Here is a 16,201-nt window from a genome sequence, read left to right as displayed (position 1 = left end):
TCATGCTGGCGTGTGTACCCTGAAGATCTAATTAGGGCTGTCGTGATTGATCAGAAAGAACCTTTTGCTCAATTAAAACATGTGGCCTCTGATGAATTGCACACTTCGTTGTTTTGGACTATGACCAAAGCTGGCAGTTCTTGCTGACCTTTGGTGCTGCTCAAGGCTTCGTTGTGCTACATGCTCCATCCTTATTTTTAGCGAAGGAGGTAGCAGAATTCTTTACCTTTGATATGCTTCTCCTTTTTGGAGCCATTTATATCTTAAGCCACCAGCCCTTGACTGTCCAGGCCCAACTGAGAGAGCCTGGATTCCAGTCCGCTCCTGAAAAAAAAAGCGTATGTTTGCATACTGGGTTTGTTTAGTACCTTTCCCATGCTGTGTAAGCGGAGAACACTTCTGTCATTTTTGTACAAGAACTAGCCCTGCCTTTTTAAAGGTCACCCCTATCTCCGTCAGTTCTTAAAGTTCAAGAGGAAATAAACTGCTTAGAGCTGGCATTTTTCAAGTCAAGTGTCAACTTTCTGGGCCAAGGAACCTGGTGGGGGCTTGGCCGTTGTCGGTGGAGATTGGGGTGCAGGAGCATTCCCTTTTCCAGCTTGGGAGCTGTTCCTTCTTGTGAATATTCCCTTCTACTGCAGAGGGGTTCTTAGATGAGCCTCCCAGTTCATTAGTCTACTGACAGCAAGCAGGAGGTTTGCCAGTGCAGGTATAAAAGGAGATAAGAAGCATTTGTGACAGCGCTACCATGTAGAAGTCTCCTTCAGCCACACTGTGGTGTTTAAGGAGGGAGGGTGGGAAAGACTTAAGGAGGCATGAATGCAAAACCTCCATGGAAGTGCTGCTTCCCACCACATTGACTTCTCTTTCCTAAGTATGGGGACAGCGAGATCGATAAGGAAATAAACAGGAAGAATGGGCTTTATTAATCAGGCACATCAGAGGCAGATTATAATGGAACACAGGTGCTGATCGAACGGAGCGCTGAGCTTAGAGCTGTCTGCTGTTGGCTGCCGAAGTGTCTGTATTGATCGCGGGAGATGTAGGGTCCAGCGATATCAGACCTGCTAATTGGGATGTTGGGTTGCCTCGGGGAGAGTGAGAAGCACGACTTTCTGTTGTCGCAGTTTTCTTCTCTATCCAGCCTCCTCTGTTCCCCTGGCAGGTGTGGGCCATTGTGATGTTGCTCTTGGCTGTTCAGATCTGATGACTTGAGTCACAGACAGCTGGATGGTCTCTCTTTCCCTGAGCCCATCAATGACAAGGATGTATAGAAGGAAGATCAGCTTTCCTGGAGCAGCCAAGTGTACGCACTGTAAAATGAGAGAACGGAAGACCCATTTTAAAGACAAAGCATTGTCATTTGTAGAAAGTGATCACTAATAATAATAATAATAATAATAAAACAACTTTATTTATATCCCGCCCTTCTCCCTAAAAGGGACCCAGGGCAGCTTACAACATGTTAAAAACAGATTAAAAAACATAATTTAACCAACAGATAAAAAACATATTAAAAACACATTAACAGATACCATAAAAACAGTAGTCAGATAAAAAGAGCATAAAGCAGCAGAACATAGAGGAATCCGGCCTGTAAAAAATACTAAAAGATGTAGAAAAGGTGTTAAAAAGGCCATGAACTCAGAAGGCTTGTTTAAACAGAAGGGTCTTCAGGCCTCGCCGAAAAGTCTCAAGAGAGGGAGCCATTCTCACGTCAAGGGGAAGGGAGTTCCATAACGTTGGTGCCACTACTGAGAAGGCCCTATTTCTTGCCGCCGCCCCATGTACCTCCTTAGGCGGTGGCACTTGTAGAAAGGCCTTCTCTGATGACCTAAGAGGATGAGCCGGATTGTGCGGAAGTAGGCGGTCTCTAAGATACCCTGGCCCAGAGCAGTATAGGGCCAGTATAGGGCCAGTATTCTTCCCTATGTGGAAGAATATTTGATAATAATATAGAATAATATATAGTAATATTTCTTCGCAACTGAGGAGTATTTCTAGTCAGGAGTGTCAGGTGAATTAGAACAGACAAAAGAAAATATTTTGTTACCCAGCCCGTAATTAATCTTTGGAACTCCTTACCGCAGGATATGGTGATGGTGTCTGGCCTAGATGCCTTAAAGGGAGATTGGACATTGATGGAGGTCAAGTTCATCACAGGTTGCAAGCCATGATGGATATATGCAACCTCCTGGTTCTAGAAGTAGGGTATCTCTTGATGGCAGGTGCAAGGGAGTGGTAACAGAATGGAGGGGGTCTAAATCCAGTTTTTCCAAAGTTCAACCCTCTCTCCACTGTGCCTTAAGAACATAAGAACAGCCCCACTGGATCAGGCCATAGGCCCATCTAGTCCAGCTTCCTGTATCTCACAGCGGCCCACCCAATGCCCCAGGGAGCACACCAGATAACAAGAGACCTGCAAGGCCTCCTGGGAATTGTAGTTAAGAACATAAGAACAGCCCCACTGGATCAGGCCATAGGCCCATCTAGTACAGCTTCCTGTATCTCACAGCGGCCCACCCAATGCCCCAGGGAGCACACCAGATAACAAGAGACCTGCAAGGCCTCCTGGGAATTGTAGTTAAGAACATAAGAACAGCCCCACTGGATCAGGCCATAGGCCCATCTAGTCCAATTTCCTGTATCTCACAGCGGCCCACCAAATGCCCCAGGGAGCACACCAGATAACAAGAGACCTGCAAGGCTTCCTGGGAATTGTAGTTAAGAACATAAGAACAGCCCCACTGGATCGGGACATAGGCCCATCTTGTCCAGCTTCCTGTATCTCACAGGGGCCCACCAAATGCCCAGGGAGCACACCAGATAACAAGAGACCTCATCCTGGTGCCCTCCCTTGCATCTGGCATTCTGACATAGCCCATTTCTAAAATCAGGAGGTTGCGCATACACATCATGGCTTGTAACCCATAATGGATTACAATGGAGAGCCTTGCTGGCTCTCATTCAGAAGGTAACTCAAAAAGTTTTCTAGAAAAGGTAGTGCTTTGCTGTGAAATGAGGAAATGCCTTCAGTCTTCAGAAATGGTAAAAATACGGTCTAGTTTTTCCTTCCCCGGGGTGGCTGTTTCCCAGTCCCACGTAGGCATTCTGATCCCATTCATTTCCTACTGCTTGCTTGCACCGTGGCTCTCGTTCACGAGGAGCCATCGGCTTAAAACTCTGTGGTCAGCACTAGTGCAGTGTCCTGATCAGTTATCCAGAGACGAAAGGCTGCTGTGCAGTTCCTGAGCAGCTAAGCGCGCCATTTTATTCAGGATCACCAAAGAGGCCCCTCTGGGCCTGGATCTTCCATCCTGCCCCCTTCCCCAATACCCTTTCAGGAAAACCTGAATGCAGCGGAGTTGCTGATGAAATAAAAACTGTGTACGGATCAGGAAACCAACCGTGAGTGGCCAGCCACACAAGCCTCTCGTTTCCTGCAAGACGGCCCGTAACATGCATTCCAAATGAAGTCTGATTGGAAAAGGTCAGCTCAGATGATCCCGGGGAGTATTCATGCAGCGGTGGTGAGTCATGGATCCGCGAGGGCTCTTTGTCATTGAAGTGCGGTACTCATTGCAAGAAGAAGAAGCAAATTCTTTAAATTGTTTAAGCCTTCAGGCATTCTCAGTGCTCTTGCCCCCTTGCGTTTTCAGAAATATGTCGCCTGCTGTTGCTTGGCGCAGGCCCCTGAGTGCCGTGTTGCACACCTGGCCCCCACCCAACTTCCTTGAACTTCGGCCTTTGGCACTGTAGAGGAGAGTGTGTCCCTGTGTGATGGTTGTGCATGCAAGGAAACATCATAGGTGCGATTCAACGTCTCTTTGGTGGACCTGGTGAGACAAACCGGTTGCCTTCCTGCCTGTATCTCACAGCGGCCCACCCAATGCCCCAGGGAGCACACCAGATAACAAGAGACCTGCAAGGCCTCCTGGGAATTGTAGTTAAGAACATAAGAACAGCCCCACTGGATCAGGCCATAGGACCATCTAGTCCAGCTTCCCGTATCTCACAGCGGCCCACCAAATGCCCCAGGGAGCACACCAGACAACAAGAGACCTGCAAGGCCTCCTGGGAATTGTAGTTAAGAACATAAGAACAGCCCCACTGGATCAGGCCATAGGCCCATCTAGTCCAGCTTCCCGTATCTCACAGCGGCCCACCAAATGCCCCAGGGAGCACACCAGACAACAAGAGACCTGCAAGGCCTCCTGGGAATTGTAGTTAAGAACATAAGAACAGCCCCACTGGATCAGGCCATAGGCCCATCTAGTCCAGCTTCCTGTATCTCACAGCGGCCCACCAAATGCCCAGGGAGCACACCAGATAACAAGAGACCTGCAAGGCTTCCTGGGAATTGTAGTTAAGAACATAAGAACAGCCCCACTGGATCAGGCCATAGGCCCACCTAGTCCAGCTTCCTGTATCTCACAGCGGCCCACCAAATGCCCCAGGGAGCACACTAGACAACAAGAGACCTGCAAGGCCTCCTGGGAATTGTAGTTAAGAACATAAGAACAGCCCCACTGGATCAGGCCAGAGGCCCATCTAGTCCAGCTTCCCGTATCTCACAGCGGCCCACCAAATGCCCCAGGGAGCACACCTGATAACAAGAGACCTGCAAGGCTTCCTGGGAATTGTAGTTAAGAACATAAGAACAGCCCCACTGGATCAGGCCATAGGCCCACCTAGTCCAGCTTCCTGTATCTCACAGCGGCCCACCAAATGCCCAGGGAGCACACCAGATAACAGAGACCTGCAAGGCTTCCTGGGAATTGTAGTTAAGAACATAAGAACAGCCCCACTGGATCAGGCCATAGGCCCACCTAGTCCAGCTTCCTGTATCTCACAGCGGCCCACCAAATGCCCCAGGGAGCACACCAGACAACAAGAGACCTGCAAGGCCTCCTGGGAATTGTAGTTAAGAACATAAGAACAGCCCCACTGGATCAGGCCAGAGGCCCATCTAGTCCAGCTTCCCGTATCTCACAGCGGCCCACCAAATGCCCCAGGGAGCACACCTGATAACAAGAGACCTGCAAGGCTTCCTGGGAATTGTAGTTAAGAACATAAGAACAGCCCCACTGGATCAGGCCATAGGCCCACCTAGTCCAGCTTCCTGTATCTCACAGTGGCCCACCAAATGCCCAGGGAGCACACCAGATAACAAGAGACCTGCAAGGCTTCCTGGGAATTGTAGTTAAGAACATAAGAACAGCCCCACTGGATCAGGCCATAGGACCATCTAGTCCAGCTTCCTGTATCTCACAGCGGCCCACCAAATGCCCAGGGAGCACACCAGATAACAAGAGACCTGCAAGGCTTCCTGGGAATTGTAGTTAAGAACATAAGAACAGCCCCACTGGATTAGGCCATAGGCCCACCTAGTCCAGCTTCCTGTATCTCACAGCGGCCCACCAAATGCCCCAGGGAGCACACCAGACAACAAGAGACCTGCAAGGCCTCCTGGGAATTGTAGTTAAGAACATAAGAACAGCCCCACTGGATCAGGCCATAGGCCCATCTAGTCCAGCTTCCTGTATCTCACAGCAGCCCACCCAGTGCCCTAGGGAAATCAAGCAACAGCAACAAGTCTTCACCTTCCCTTCTGAGTAAGATTCAGGGAACCATTTTGCTTGATTTATTATGCAAACCGCTTTGTGAACCACTTTGGCTGAAAAGGCGTATATAAGGCATTGTCGTCGTCTTGCCTGACGCCCGTACCCCCGGTGGTCATTAAGAATGTTCTGGAAAGAAAGGCGATGGAAACCACCCTAGGGCAATGTGATGAGAACATCTTATGTCAAGCAACTATCTGCTGTCTGTATTTTTAGTTAGGGTAACCGTCCAGGTGTTTTCTGGGAATATCTTTTTGCGAGGTAAACCCTGGAGTTACATCTCAGTTGGGACTGCCTTTCTGTACACACCAGGCATGGTCTGGGGAGCAAAGAGCTCTTCACGAGGCTGCACCGGATATGTGCATGACCAAGGTCAGCTGAGATTGCTCGCAATACTACGGTGCCTGGGGCAGAAAATGCAAAAGTTTTCTGAGGCATGGACAGGTCAAATCCCCCTTCCCCCCCCCCCAAAAAAAAGGTTGTATCAGTCCTGAATGGCATCTCCACACGTTTCCAGGGTCCCTCTTATGGCTGCAACTAGTGCTTATCCCATGTTCTTCCCCACTACGTTGTCCAAGACACAATGTCTGGAAATGATGACATCTTCGATAGGCGGCAGGGGCAAGGGTGGGCCACAGTGTTGGAGGGAACTGTGAATTATTTCGTCCAATTTATTAATCCGAGCAAAAGAAGGGCTTTCATGTTAGCGAGATTGAACATATTTCCATCTGCAATACACCAAGGGAGATTTTCTAAGATCCCTCGTTCAAATAGATCATGTCTGTTTTGTTCAGTTGAACCAGATACTTTGGATCATATTCTTCTTCGGTGTACTGCCCATCATAATCTCCCACCTACTTGGCCCTTTTCTCTCTTCTCTTCCTGCTTCTCTTGTTGATCCTTTGCCAATCCTTCTTAGTGATTATTCCCCTTCCATCACCATTTTGGTGGCGGAATTTCTGGCGGCAGTTTCTATGGCAAAGGCCAGAAGTTGATAGCTGATAAAGTTGTATCTCTTTGCCTTGTTATATTTGTTATTGTCATTGGACTTTTTGTATGCCAATAAAGGTTTACCAAAGCACCAAGTGTTGGAGGGAATGGCGCGGAACGGGAGCACGTCTCTTTGTCTCGCACCCAGACCTCGATGCTCATTTATGAAGTGTGCCCCGGCGTGATTACAGGTTGGGAACTGATGGGGCAAATTGGATTATTCATTACAGTTGGGATTGAGTTGAAAGGAGGAGGGCAGTTTTTCCGTCTCTGACTTCAAGGTCAGCTGGAGAGTATTTACCATTTTGCCTGTCTGTCCCTTTCTCTGTTTATCTGTGGATGCAAATTGAATTTGGTGATTCAAATTGATGAAATGTTAGAAATACAAAACTCATCAGAGGCGACATGGAGCGAAATTGCTGGGTAGAGATGACTGGGGGGCTTCACTGTCCCATGTCCTGGCCTCTCTTTTGATTAGTAATTACTTCAATCTTTGCTTTATTTTCTCTCCCTCTCCATTCTCTGTTTGGTTTCTGCAGTTTGGATTTCTGTTTTTCAAAGTAAAAAAAAAGAGTGTAATGACACTCTGAAGCATTTAGAATTGGAATTAGATGGGCGAAGGAGCCATTTGCAGACAGGCGGCTGAGACCACAGCCTGGGGGGAGTCGGGGCTGCCTTCTCACTCCCTGCTTTCTGCGTATTTTTCACTTGGAAAAAACTGCTGTGGGGGGTGGTGGTGACAGGGCACCCCAAAACCCAAGTAGCACATCTTACTCCTGAGGAGAGCAAATGTTTTTCAGGCAGCCATTCTTTTCGCAGCTGTTGTTTCTCACAAGACCTACTCATAAGAAGAACCCTGCCGGATCAGGCCAAAGGCCGATTTGTCCATGATCTTACAGTGGCCCAACAGATGCCTCTGGGAGAACACAAAACAAGAGACCTGTCTCCTGTTGCCACTACACTTGGCATTCTGAGGTAGCTTACTTCAAACACCGGGAGGTCACACATACCCATTATGGCTTGTAACCTGTGATGGACTTTTCCTCCATAAATCTGTCCGACCCCCTTTTCAAGGCATCTAGTCCAGATGCCATCACCACATTCTGTGGCAAGGAGTTCCACAGACTAGTTACTTCTGTTGATGCTGGCCTGACTACCCTCGCAAAGATTTGTCTTTGCTGCTGCCCCGTTCTCTCTGCCTCCCTCTGCTCCGTTTCCGCAATCAGTACAACTAGCACATGAGTTGCCATGTTCTTTCGACAGGCGGTGCGGCAGAGCCAGCATGCGTCAAATCTTTGTGGTGCTCCACATCTGGGACGGTGGGTGGCTTCCTAGAGAATTAGAGGTGCATTTCTAAAGACTCGCAGCTGATTTGGTTTTGAAGACGGCTCTTAAAATGCATCATGTAGCATCTGTATTCGTGGTGCATCTTGTTCTTGGAAAGGCTGAGGACAGTCTCGAAAGTGGCGTCTTATCATTAAGATTACATTAAAATGGTCTAAAGAAAAGAGGCTCTTGGCGACTCGGAAAACACAACGATCCTTCCACTTCATTCAGTGGCGCGGGGTGCGGAGGTACTTTAATCGCCTAATAAACAGGAATGGCTTTTTCCCTCTTTAAGGCCAAGAATATGCACTTTGAACTTGCAAAGATTTCTGAAAATGCCAACCTGCTCATAGTTCAAGTCAGCCATCAGACGCGCGGCTTAATTTTTTATGAGCTTTGGAAAAAAGGAAGCCTTGGGTGACATAATGGCTGTCCTCCAAAGAGTCAGCAGGAGACGGGTTGCCGGTGTGGAGGGCAGGCTCTTCTCTGGGCCTTCTAGGACTCTGGTCAAAATGCTGGCTGCTAGCAAGGCACAAGTCATTGTGTGGTGTTCTTTCTTAAATGACTTTTCCGACATTTGTGCTGTGCTACAGAACAGAACTGCAGTCTTAAGGGGTTGGGGAACTCAAGATGCTGCTTTTTACTGCTTGGGTTCTTAGTAATGACCTAAGAAGAGCCCCACTGGATCAGGCCAAAGGCTCACCCAGCCCAGCTTGCTGTATCTTACAGTGGCCCATCAGATGCCTCAGGGATCACACAAGATAACAAAACACCTGCATCCTGTTGTCCCTCCCTTGCGTCTCTCATTCAGAGATAGGTTGCCTCTGAAACCCAGAGGTTTTTAGACCTAAATTATGTTAAGAGTTCCCAGAAACATTGAAAATTGGGGTAATTGTCTTCTAGCAGTCTGTGACTATGCAATGTGTAGTGTAAAGCTGTGAGCTGGGTAGGTCCACTTCAGATGACGATGATGATGATTAGGACTGGTATTGGTAATAAACTTATGCCCTGTTATCCAGTATAGCATTTGTATGTACTAGATGACCATCAACCTTTGTTATTAACTCTATTATTAACAGTATTTATATACCGCTTTTCAACTAAAAGTTCACAAAGCGGTTTACAGAGAAAAATCAAATAACTAAATGGCTCCCTGTCCCAAAAGGGCTCACAATCTAAAAAGATGCAAAAGAATACCAGCAGACAGCCACTAGAAAAGACACTGCTGGGGTGAGGTGGGCCAGTTACTCTCCCCCTGCTAAATAAAAGAGGAGCACCCACTTGAAAAAGTGCCTCTTACCCAATTAGCAGGAGTCAACGACTTTACGACTCTACGACTTTACGACTCTAATCTGGTTCAATATTGAACATTGATTCTTCTCAAGGTTTTAAGGCAGCATTTCTCAAGCTGTTAGTCAGGACCCACTAGGTGGGTCACATAGCACTTAACTCAGCTCCCTATTGAAAATTGAGAGCTGAAAATACAGGGGACAGAGCTGCAGGGCAGGGCAGGCTCCCGATGGGATGCTGGAAAGGGGAGAGGGCTGGGTGGTTGGAGAAGGGTCCAAGCCTGCATTCTGGAAGGTTTGAATTCCCAGCTTTTGAAATAACAGCATGAGCATGCTGTTTAATGGAACCTTGGCTGATTGTGGTTTAGGTTTGAAGCCCAAATCAAATCAAAACCTTTATTGGCATAGTCAACAAAACTCAAATATTAGTTCGAGAAATTATCCACGTGAAGCCTAAATTGTTGATGTCGCTTCTGGCCATGACATCACTTCCAGGTTGATGACATCACTACTGGTGGTTCCCGACAGATTGTTATTCTAAAAAGTGGGTCCTGGTGCTGTAACGTTTGAGAACCGCTGTTTTAAAACAAAACCAAATGTCATTGGGTCTTCCGGTTGAAGTCAATTGTGGGGCTGTTCTTGCCAATGGTCTGCAGAGCTTGCGTCCTGAGTACACTTCTGTACTGCAGTGAGTCATGGACTCTTTGCTCACAACAGGAGAGGAAACCGAACGCTTTCCACATGCGCTGCCTCCGATGCATTCTCGGCATCACCTGGCAGGACAAAGTTCCAAACACAGTCCTGGAACGAGCTGGAATCCCTAGCATGTATGCACTGCAGAAACAGAGACACCTGCGTTGGCTCGGTCATGTCGTGAGAATGGATGATGGCCGGATCCCAAAGGATCTCCTCTATGGAGAACTCGTGCAAGGAAAGCGCCCTACAGGTAGACCACAGCTGCGATGCAAGGACATCTGCAAGAGGGATCTGAAGGCCTTAGAAGTGGACCTCAACAAGTGGGAAACCTTGGCCTCTGAGCGGCCCGCTTGGAGGCAGGCTGTGCAGCATGGCCTTTCCCAGTTTGAAGAGACACTTGGCCAACAGTCTGAGGCAAAGAGGCAAAGAAGGAAGGCCCATAGCCAGGGAGACAGACCAGGGACAGACTGCACTTGCTCCCGGTGTGGAAGGGATTGTCACTCCCAAATTGGCCTTTTCAGCCACACTAGACGCTGTTCCAGAACCACCTTTCAGAGCGCGATACCATAGTCTTTCGAGACTGAAGGTTGCCAACAATCTTGCCAATTGAAGGCCAATATTCCAAAATAAGCTGCTCCTACTTCCGTCTAGAATGAAAATGCATTCCCAGTCCAATTTTGTTCTTAGCTCTATGCATGGTATTTTTCTCAGCTGTATCATCTAATGGCTAGTTTATCCCCAAATGGCCATGCATAAAATTGAGTCCATTCATCTGTGTTTTGAAATCTGAGCAGTGGCGGCTGGAAGGAGGGAGGGAAAAAGCTGGCTTTTCCCTTTTCCGGAGTACCTGCACTACTTAAGTTCTGGCATTCAAAATAGTTTCTTAACAGAAGACGTACATGCGACTGTGTGGCAAAGGTTTCATTCTCTGTGTAACTAATTAATTAAAACAGAAAAAGGGACAGGGTCGCTGTGATGTTCTGCTTATTAAATTAGCCCTTTTTCTGCCGTGAATTTATAGCCTCCCTGATTAACTTTCCCACCTGAGAACGGCCATGGAAAGAATCTTATTTTACACTCTTGACTATTAAATTGGTATATGAATAGCTTCAAATTGAACTGGAACTTTCATAGAGCCCTTTAATTCATTTGACAGATTTTAAAATGCAAGCGTGGAGCAGGCAGGGAAGGATTTGACTGGGAATTAGCAACCAGGGTTTGTGATTGTGGCTGAAAAGAAGTGCGTGGAAAGAACAAAAAAGGTTGTTTAACTTAGAACAGGGATGTCCAAACTTTTTGGCAGGAGGGCCACATCATCTCTCTGACACTGTGTTGGGGGCTGGGGAAAAAAGAATTAATTTACATTTCAAATTTGAATAAATTTACATAAATTAATATATTAGAGATGGAACTTCTATGAATGAATGAAGGTCTTGCAATAGCTCAAGGCCTATAAAAGGCCATGCACAAAGCAAGGCTGGTCTTTCCTTTGCTACTGCATCACAGATGTGAAACAGCAAGCAGTGGAGGGAGCCCTCATCCCACAGCTCATGTGAGAGGTTGAACAGTCACCCTCATGCTGTAAGCACTCATGTTGGGCAAGCATGGGCTCCATCAAGTCTCTGGAGGGCCAGAGACTCATTGGAGACTGGGGGCTCCCCGCGGGCCGCATTGGGAGTCCCCGAGGGCCGCAAGTGGCCCCCGGGCTGGGGTTTGGGCACCCCTGACTTAGAACAAGAATATCCTTTGGTTCGTCTTTCTCTTGCTCACATACAAAACACTGTGACAGTCTTGTGAAGGTGCCAGTTTTCTTTTGCCTTTTTAACGAGGGACCAATATTGGCTGTCTTAGGTTAAACAGAGTCGTGGGCTCCATTTGTGGGCATCACAAGTCACGATGAATATGCATAACAAAAGCAAGATATGCATGTTTCAATAATGCCATGGTTCCCAAACTTACCTAGATCATGGCACCCCCACAGCCTCTTCTTTCTGGCTCAGTCAGGCACCACCATCTTGCAAAATCCAAGATGGCATCACCGAAATCTCATCAGAATCGGGCATTGCCATCTTGGATCTGGTGAGATTTTGCAAGATCCAAGATGGTGGCACCCAGAGAACAGGTAAGAGGGGCCACTGGGGAAATCACGCTGCTCCCTTCCGAGTCTGCCGTGATACCCTAATGGCGTTGCAATGATTAGAACCTGTGTGAGTGAGATGACTCCTGCTAACTGGACAGAGGTCCCTTTTTAAAGTGGTGGCTCTCTTATATTTAGCAGGGGTAGAGCAACCATCACAATTTTCTCCCAGAATAAGTGGCTACTACTGTCCTCCAAGTGGCTACTTGCCAGAGTCTCTTTGTGCTTCTTTTTAGATTGAGTCCTGTTGGGCCAGGGACCCTCTTGGCAGGGTTGGCCCATCCATTAGGTTGACTGAGATAGTTGCCTAAGGAAGCAGATGAATGGGGGGTGTGTGCCCATCTCTGTCTCCCATTCACCTCTGTTTCTGGTCCTTATTTTCCCACTCCCTTAACTGGAAGAGGGGAATGGAACAGAAGGGAAAGTGTGAAAGTGAGTGGGGGGGGGGAGAGGCATTCTGACACTCTAGCCCACCACTCTCCTTCACACAGACTCTTCTGCTCTGACCCCCTCTTCCACAATCCAGGAAGTGGAAGGAGCAGACACTCCTCACAGGTAAAGAAGGGGCAGTCTTTTGGCATGTTTTGAGAGGCACTGACAGGTCTCTTGAGGTGCTGAAAGGTGCTGTTCTGCTATGTATGTGTCTGAGAACTTCTTTGTTAAATGTGATGTATATTCTTACAACAATGTTGCACCCTTAGCAATTGCTTGTTGCAAACTAGAGTTGCGTTCAGGTGACCAGTCAAGAAAGCATTTGTAAGCAGGAAGATACCGATGAGCTGGCCAAGCATGTTCCCATTCTGAACTTCTGTAAGCTGTTGGTCTCTGGAAGAAAGTTCTGTTTTCAGATGCAGAAATCTTGAGGTGCTGAGATTTGGCAATTTTTGTCTTTCCTAGTGCCAGGCTCTTGGAGAAGGCCCGGAAGCAACTGCAGGAAGAGTTACTGAAGGTCCAGAGTCAACTACTGGAGGAGAGGAAAAAGCGTGAGCACCACGAAACCATGGTCAGAAGCTTGCAGAAGCGTGTCCAGTTATTGATCAAGGTATGTTTCCTGGAGGAAATGGCTTTCATGTTAGTCTTGTTTTCACCTTCCCTTGCTTGTTGGAAGATCTAGAAAAGGATTGATGTTGTTTGGGGGGAATCTCTAGGGCAAGGAAGTTCCTTAGTGGGGGAATGTGGTTCTCAGAAAGAACGGTCCTTACCTGTCCTTGCAGTCTTGTTTATTTGATTTTTTTGGACTGCTTTTTCAAGTGATCAAAATCCTTTACAAACAATTGATGAGAATAACAATTCTGAATCAATCACTGTAAATGAACCCAAATCCAATAAACCGGTGTTTCCCAACTGCGTGAGCCAGCAGTGTTTCCCAACACAGAAACCAGCCAGGGGAGCTGTGAAATCCTCATGAAAAGAAACACCACCCTATACAGTTTATAGGATTATATGGGATAGTCCTAATGGGGAACTGCAGCTGATGGCCGGGTAGATCAAGGGAGCCCCCAGTCAAAAAAATTTGGAAACCACTGCAGTAAACAATCACAAATTCAATATGGAGAGCTGATCGTGCCCATGGACTCTCCATGTGAAATCTTGAGCCCTTACGGCGGAACTACAGCACCTCTCTCCACATGGGAAAAATTGCACTGTTCGCGTTTGGTGGGTTTCTTATTACTAAGCAGTTGCTTGGAAAGAGCTTGCTACTCAGCTGCTTTGTCATTTCGACTCCGCCTTTGGAATGGATTTGTGCGGTGAAAGCCGCGACGGGTACCTGCCCGCTGTTTCCCTGGCACGGTGTCTGGTAATAGTTTTTCAGCCGGTGTGAACCTGGCACAGTTTTAATTAAATGAAAACGATCCTGTACTTTTAATATTAAATTGAGCAAAAATATTACCTGTTAAAAATAATACCGCTGAACTGAAAGCTTTATAACTCAGGCTGATATTTAATTATCTAATTATTAGCTCCTGTGGTTGGCTCCTCTGCTTTACATATTATTGAAAATGGTGGGAGGGGGAGAGGAGGGCAAGGGGGAGTCCATCTTTCTTGGCTCTTTCAGAATAAGGTAGTCTATCTTAGAAGTACAGAGAAGCCATCCTATTTAGCGCTAGTGATATCCAAGCAAATATCCTTTTTATTTATACTGAGTAAGCCACTGAGTTTTGAGTGATGTCTGCCTGCAAGATTCAGTCCAGGCTGGATCTTCCTTTTGGGCTGTGCATTAAGCATTTAAAACCGATACTAAAACGAATTGGTTTTAAGGAGTTCGTGACTCTTTTCCTTTCTGTTGCAAACGACCAACACAGCTCCTTTGCAGAGGTCGTTTGCCATTCTGTTACGTAGTTTATTGGATCTTTTCCATGTGCCCTAGATGTGCTTCCCAAACTGTGGGCTGTGACCTGATTTTTGGTGGGTCACCAAAGGGTGATGGAAAGATCAGGTAAGTGTTTCAAGCCCTGAGGTTATTAAAAATTCAGATACTGTAGCTGCTGGCAGTCCTGCAAAGAGCTGAGCTCCTGCAGTTTACAATCATGTGTAAATATAGGGAGATAAATGAGGGTTTTTAATGGTTATTATTGATAATAAACAAATATTATTTCTTCCCAGATCTTTTTGAAGCCATTTCTGCCCAACGTTGCATATATGCAACAGGAACCAAGTGTGTACACCTGTGGGCTGGGCAAAAATGGGTTAGGTCTGGTAAAACTTAGGTGGACACTGTAGAAAATACAGTGTCAGTTTAAAAAGTGGGTCCCAGTGGTAACAAATTTGGGAACCACTGCCCTAGATCTTCACTCTGCTTTGACATCATTTTAGTGTTCTAGTTGTCTAGCATGACATGTCAATCCTGTGGCTTCCTTAGAACTGCATGTGCTGGATTTGGAAGGCATGTGTTAAGGAGGCTTGCACTGCAGTCCTCTGCATCTCTACTCGGACGGGAGCCCTGTTTAGTTCAGTGGGTCTTCCTCCCATGTGAGTGTGTATACGGTCTTAGTCTCAGTCACTGGGGATGGATGTGTGCAATTTTCTGATGACATTGCATAGAAAACCTTCAGTCAGCTTTCTGTTTGTCTGCTTGTAGTTGGGAGGCAGGCATAATTCTCACACCCAGGTCTTGGCTATCACAACTGCACACATTTCATGACAATTATCATTTTGCATGTTTGCCTTCCGAATCTGGAAGCAGTCCTGGAGACAGGGAACTGTTTTAATTAAGGCCAGCTTTGGGCGCCCAGAGGTCTGTCATCCACCCAAAGTGTCATTCCTTTCCAATAGCTGGAGTGGAAAAGTGAGCAAGTAGGAAATTAGTCAATCAGCCAAGAGTCCCCTTGGAGAGAGTCTGTTCTGGTTAAGGAGGAATATGTCTGCCTCTCTGGTTTCTGTATCTGTTCTCTGATATTTGGGGGGGGGGAGCCACGCACATAGTGAGCTTAGAGATTTAACGCATGTCAAGCCTTTTTGTTGATTTACTCCTTTTTTTATTTGAGTTTTTTTTCCCCCTGCCTGTTTACTGAGTATATTATGAAACAAAACAAAAATGGAAGTTTCCTGAATTGGAAGCATTCAGGATTTCTGATGGTTGCCTTTGTATCGGTGCCATTTAGATAATCCTAGCTTGCCACGAGCCACGCTGTGGCTAGACGCCTCCTCCGGCTCTCACAGTAATATCAATCTCTTTACTGGTGTGTAGCCAGCATTTTGACAACCAAATAGCTTCATTTTTTTTGCCCTTCCGGAAGGCAACAATAAAGTGTTCCGAAGCAATTAATGCCTCGTCAAGCTCATGTAAGCCTAGCCAGTAAACGCTTGTGTCATTGGGAGAGACAGTTCCTATCCCCCAGATATTTGTTAGTGCACAGTTGATCATAAAACTTCAATGCAATTTGGATGGTCTCTTCTTATAAGAATATAACAAGAGCCCTGCAGGATCCGGCCAAGGGCACATCAAGTCCAGCTTCCTGGATCTCACAGTGACTCACCAGATGTCTCAGGGAGTACACAGGATCATGAAAGCCTTGTATCCTGTTGCCACTGCCTTGCACCTGACATTCCGGGATAGCCTATTTCTAGAACCAGGAGGTTGCATATACCGACCGTGGTTTGTAACCTGTGATGGTCTTTTCCTCCACCAATCTGTCCAATCC

At 46.9% G+C, this 16,201-nt stretch overlaps 1 protein-coding gene across 1 annotated transcript in view; it reads left to right on the top strand.

Annotated features, from left to right (window-relative positions):
• The window catches only part of MAD1L1 (mitotic arrest deficient 1 like 1), a 167,174-nt gene that overhangs the window by 109,252 nt on the left and 41,721 nt on the right, over positions 1 to 16,201 (top strand). The window contains exon 11 of the mRNA XM_066640868.1: positions 12,957 to 13,101. Within this exon, the coding sequence (XP_066496965.1) occupies positions 12,957 to 13,101 (145 nt within the window). The remainder of the gene's footprint in view (positions 1 to 12,956; positions 13,102 to 16,201) is intronic.

Source organism: Tiliqua scincoides, chromosome 13, assembly GCF_035046505.1.
Source record: "Tiliqua scincoides isolate rTilSci1 chromosome 13, rTilSci1.hap2, whole genome shotgun sequence".
Lineage (NCBI taxonomy): Eukaryota > Metazoa > Chordata > Lepidosauria > Squamata > Scincidae > Tiliqua > Tiliqua scincoides.
This window is presented reverse-complemented; position numbering and strand designations above follow the sequence as displayed.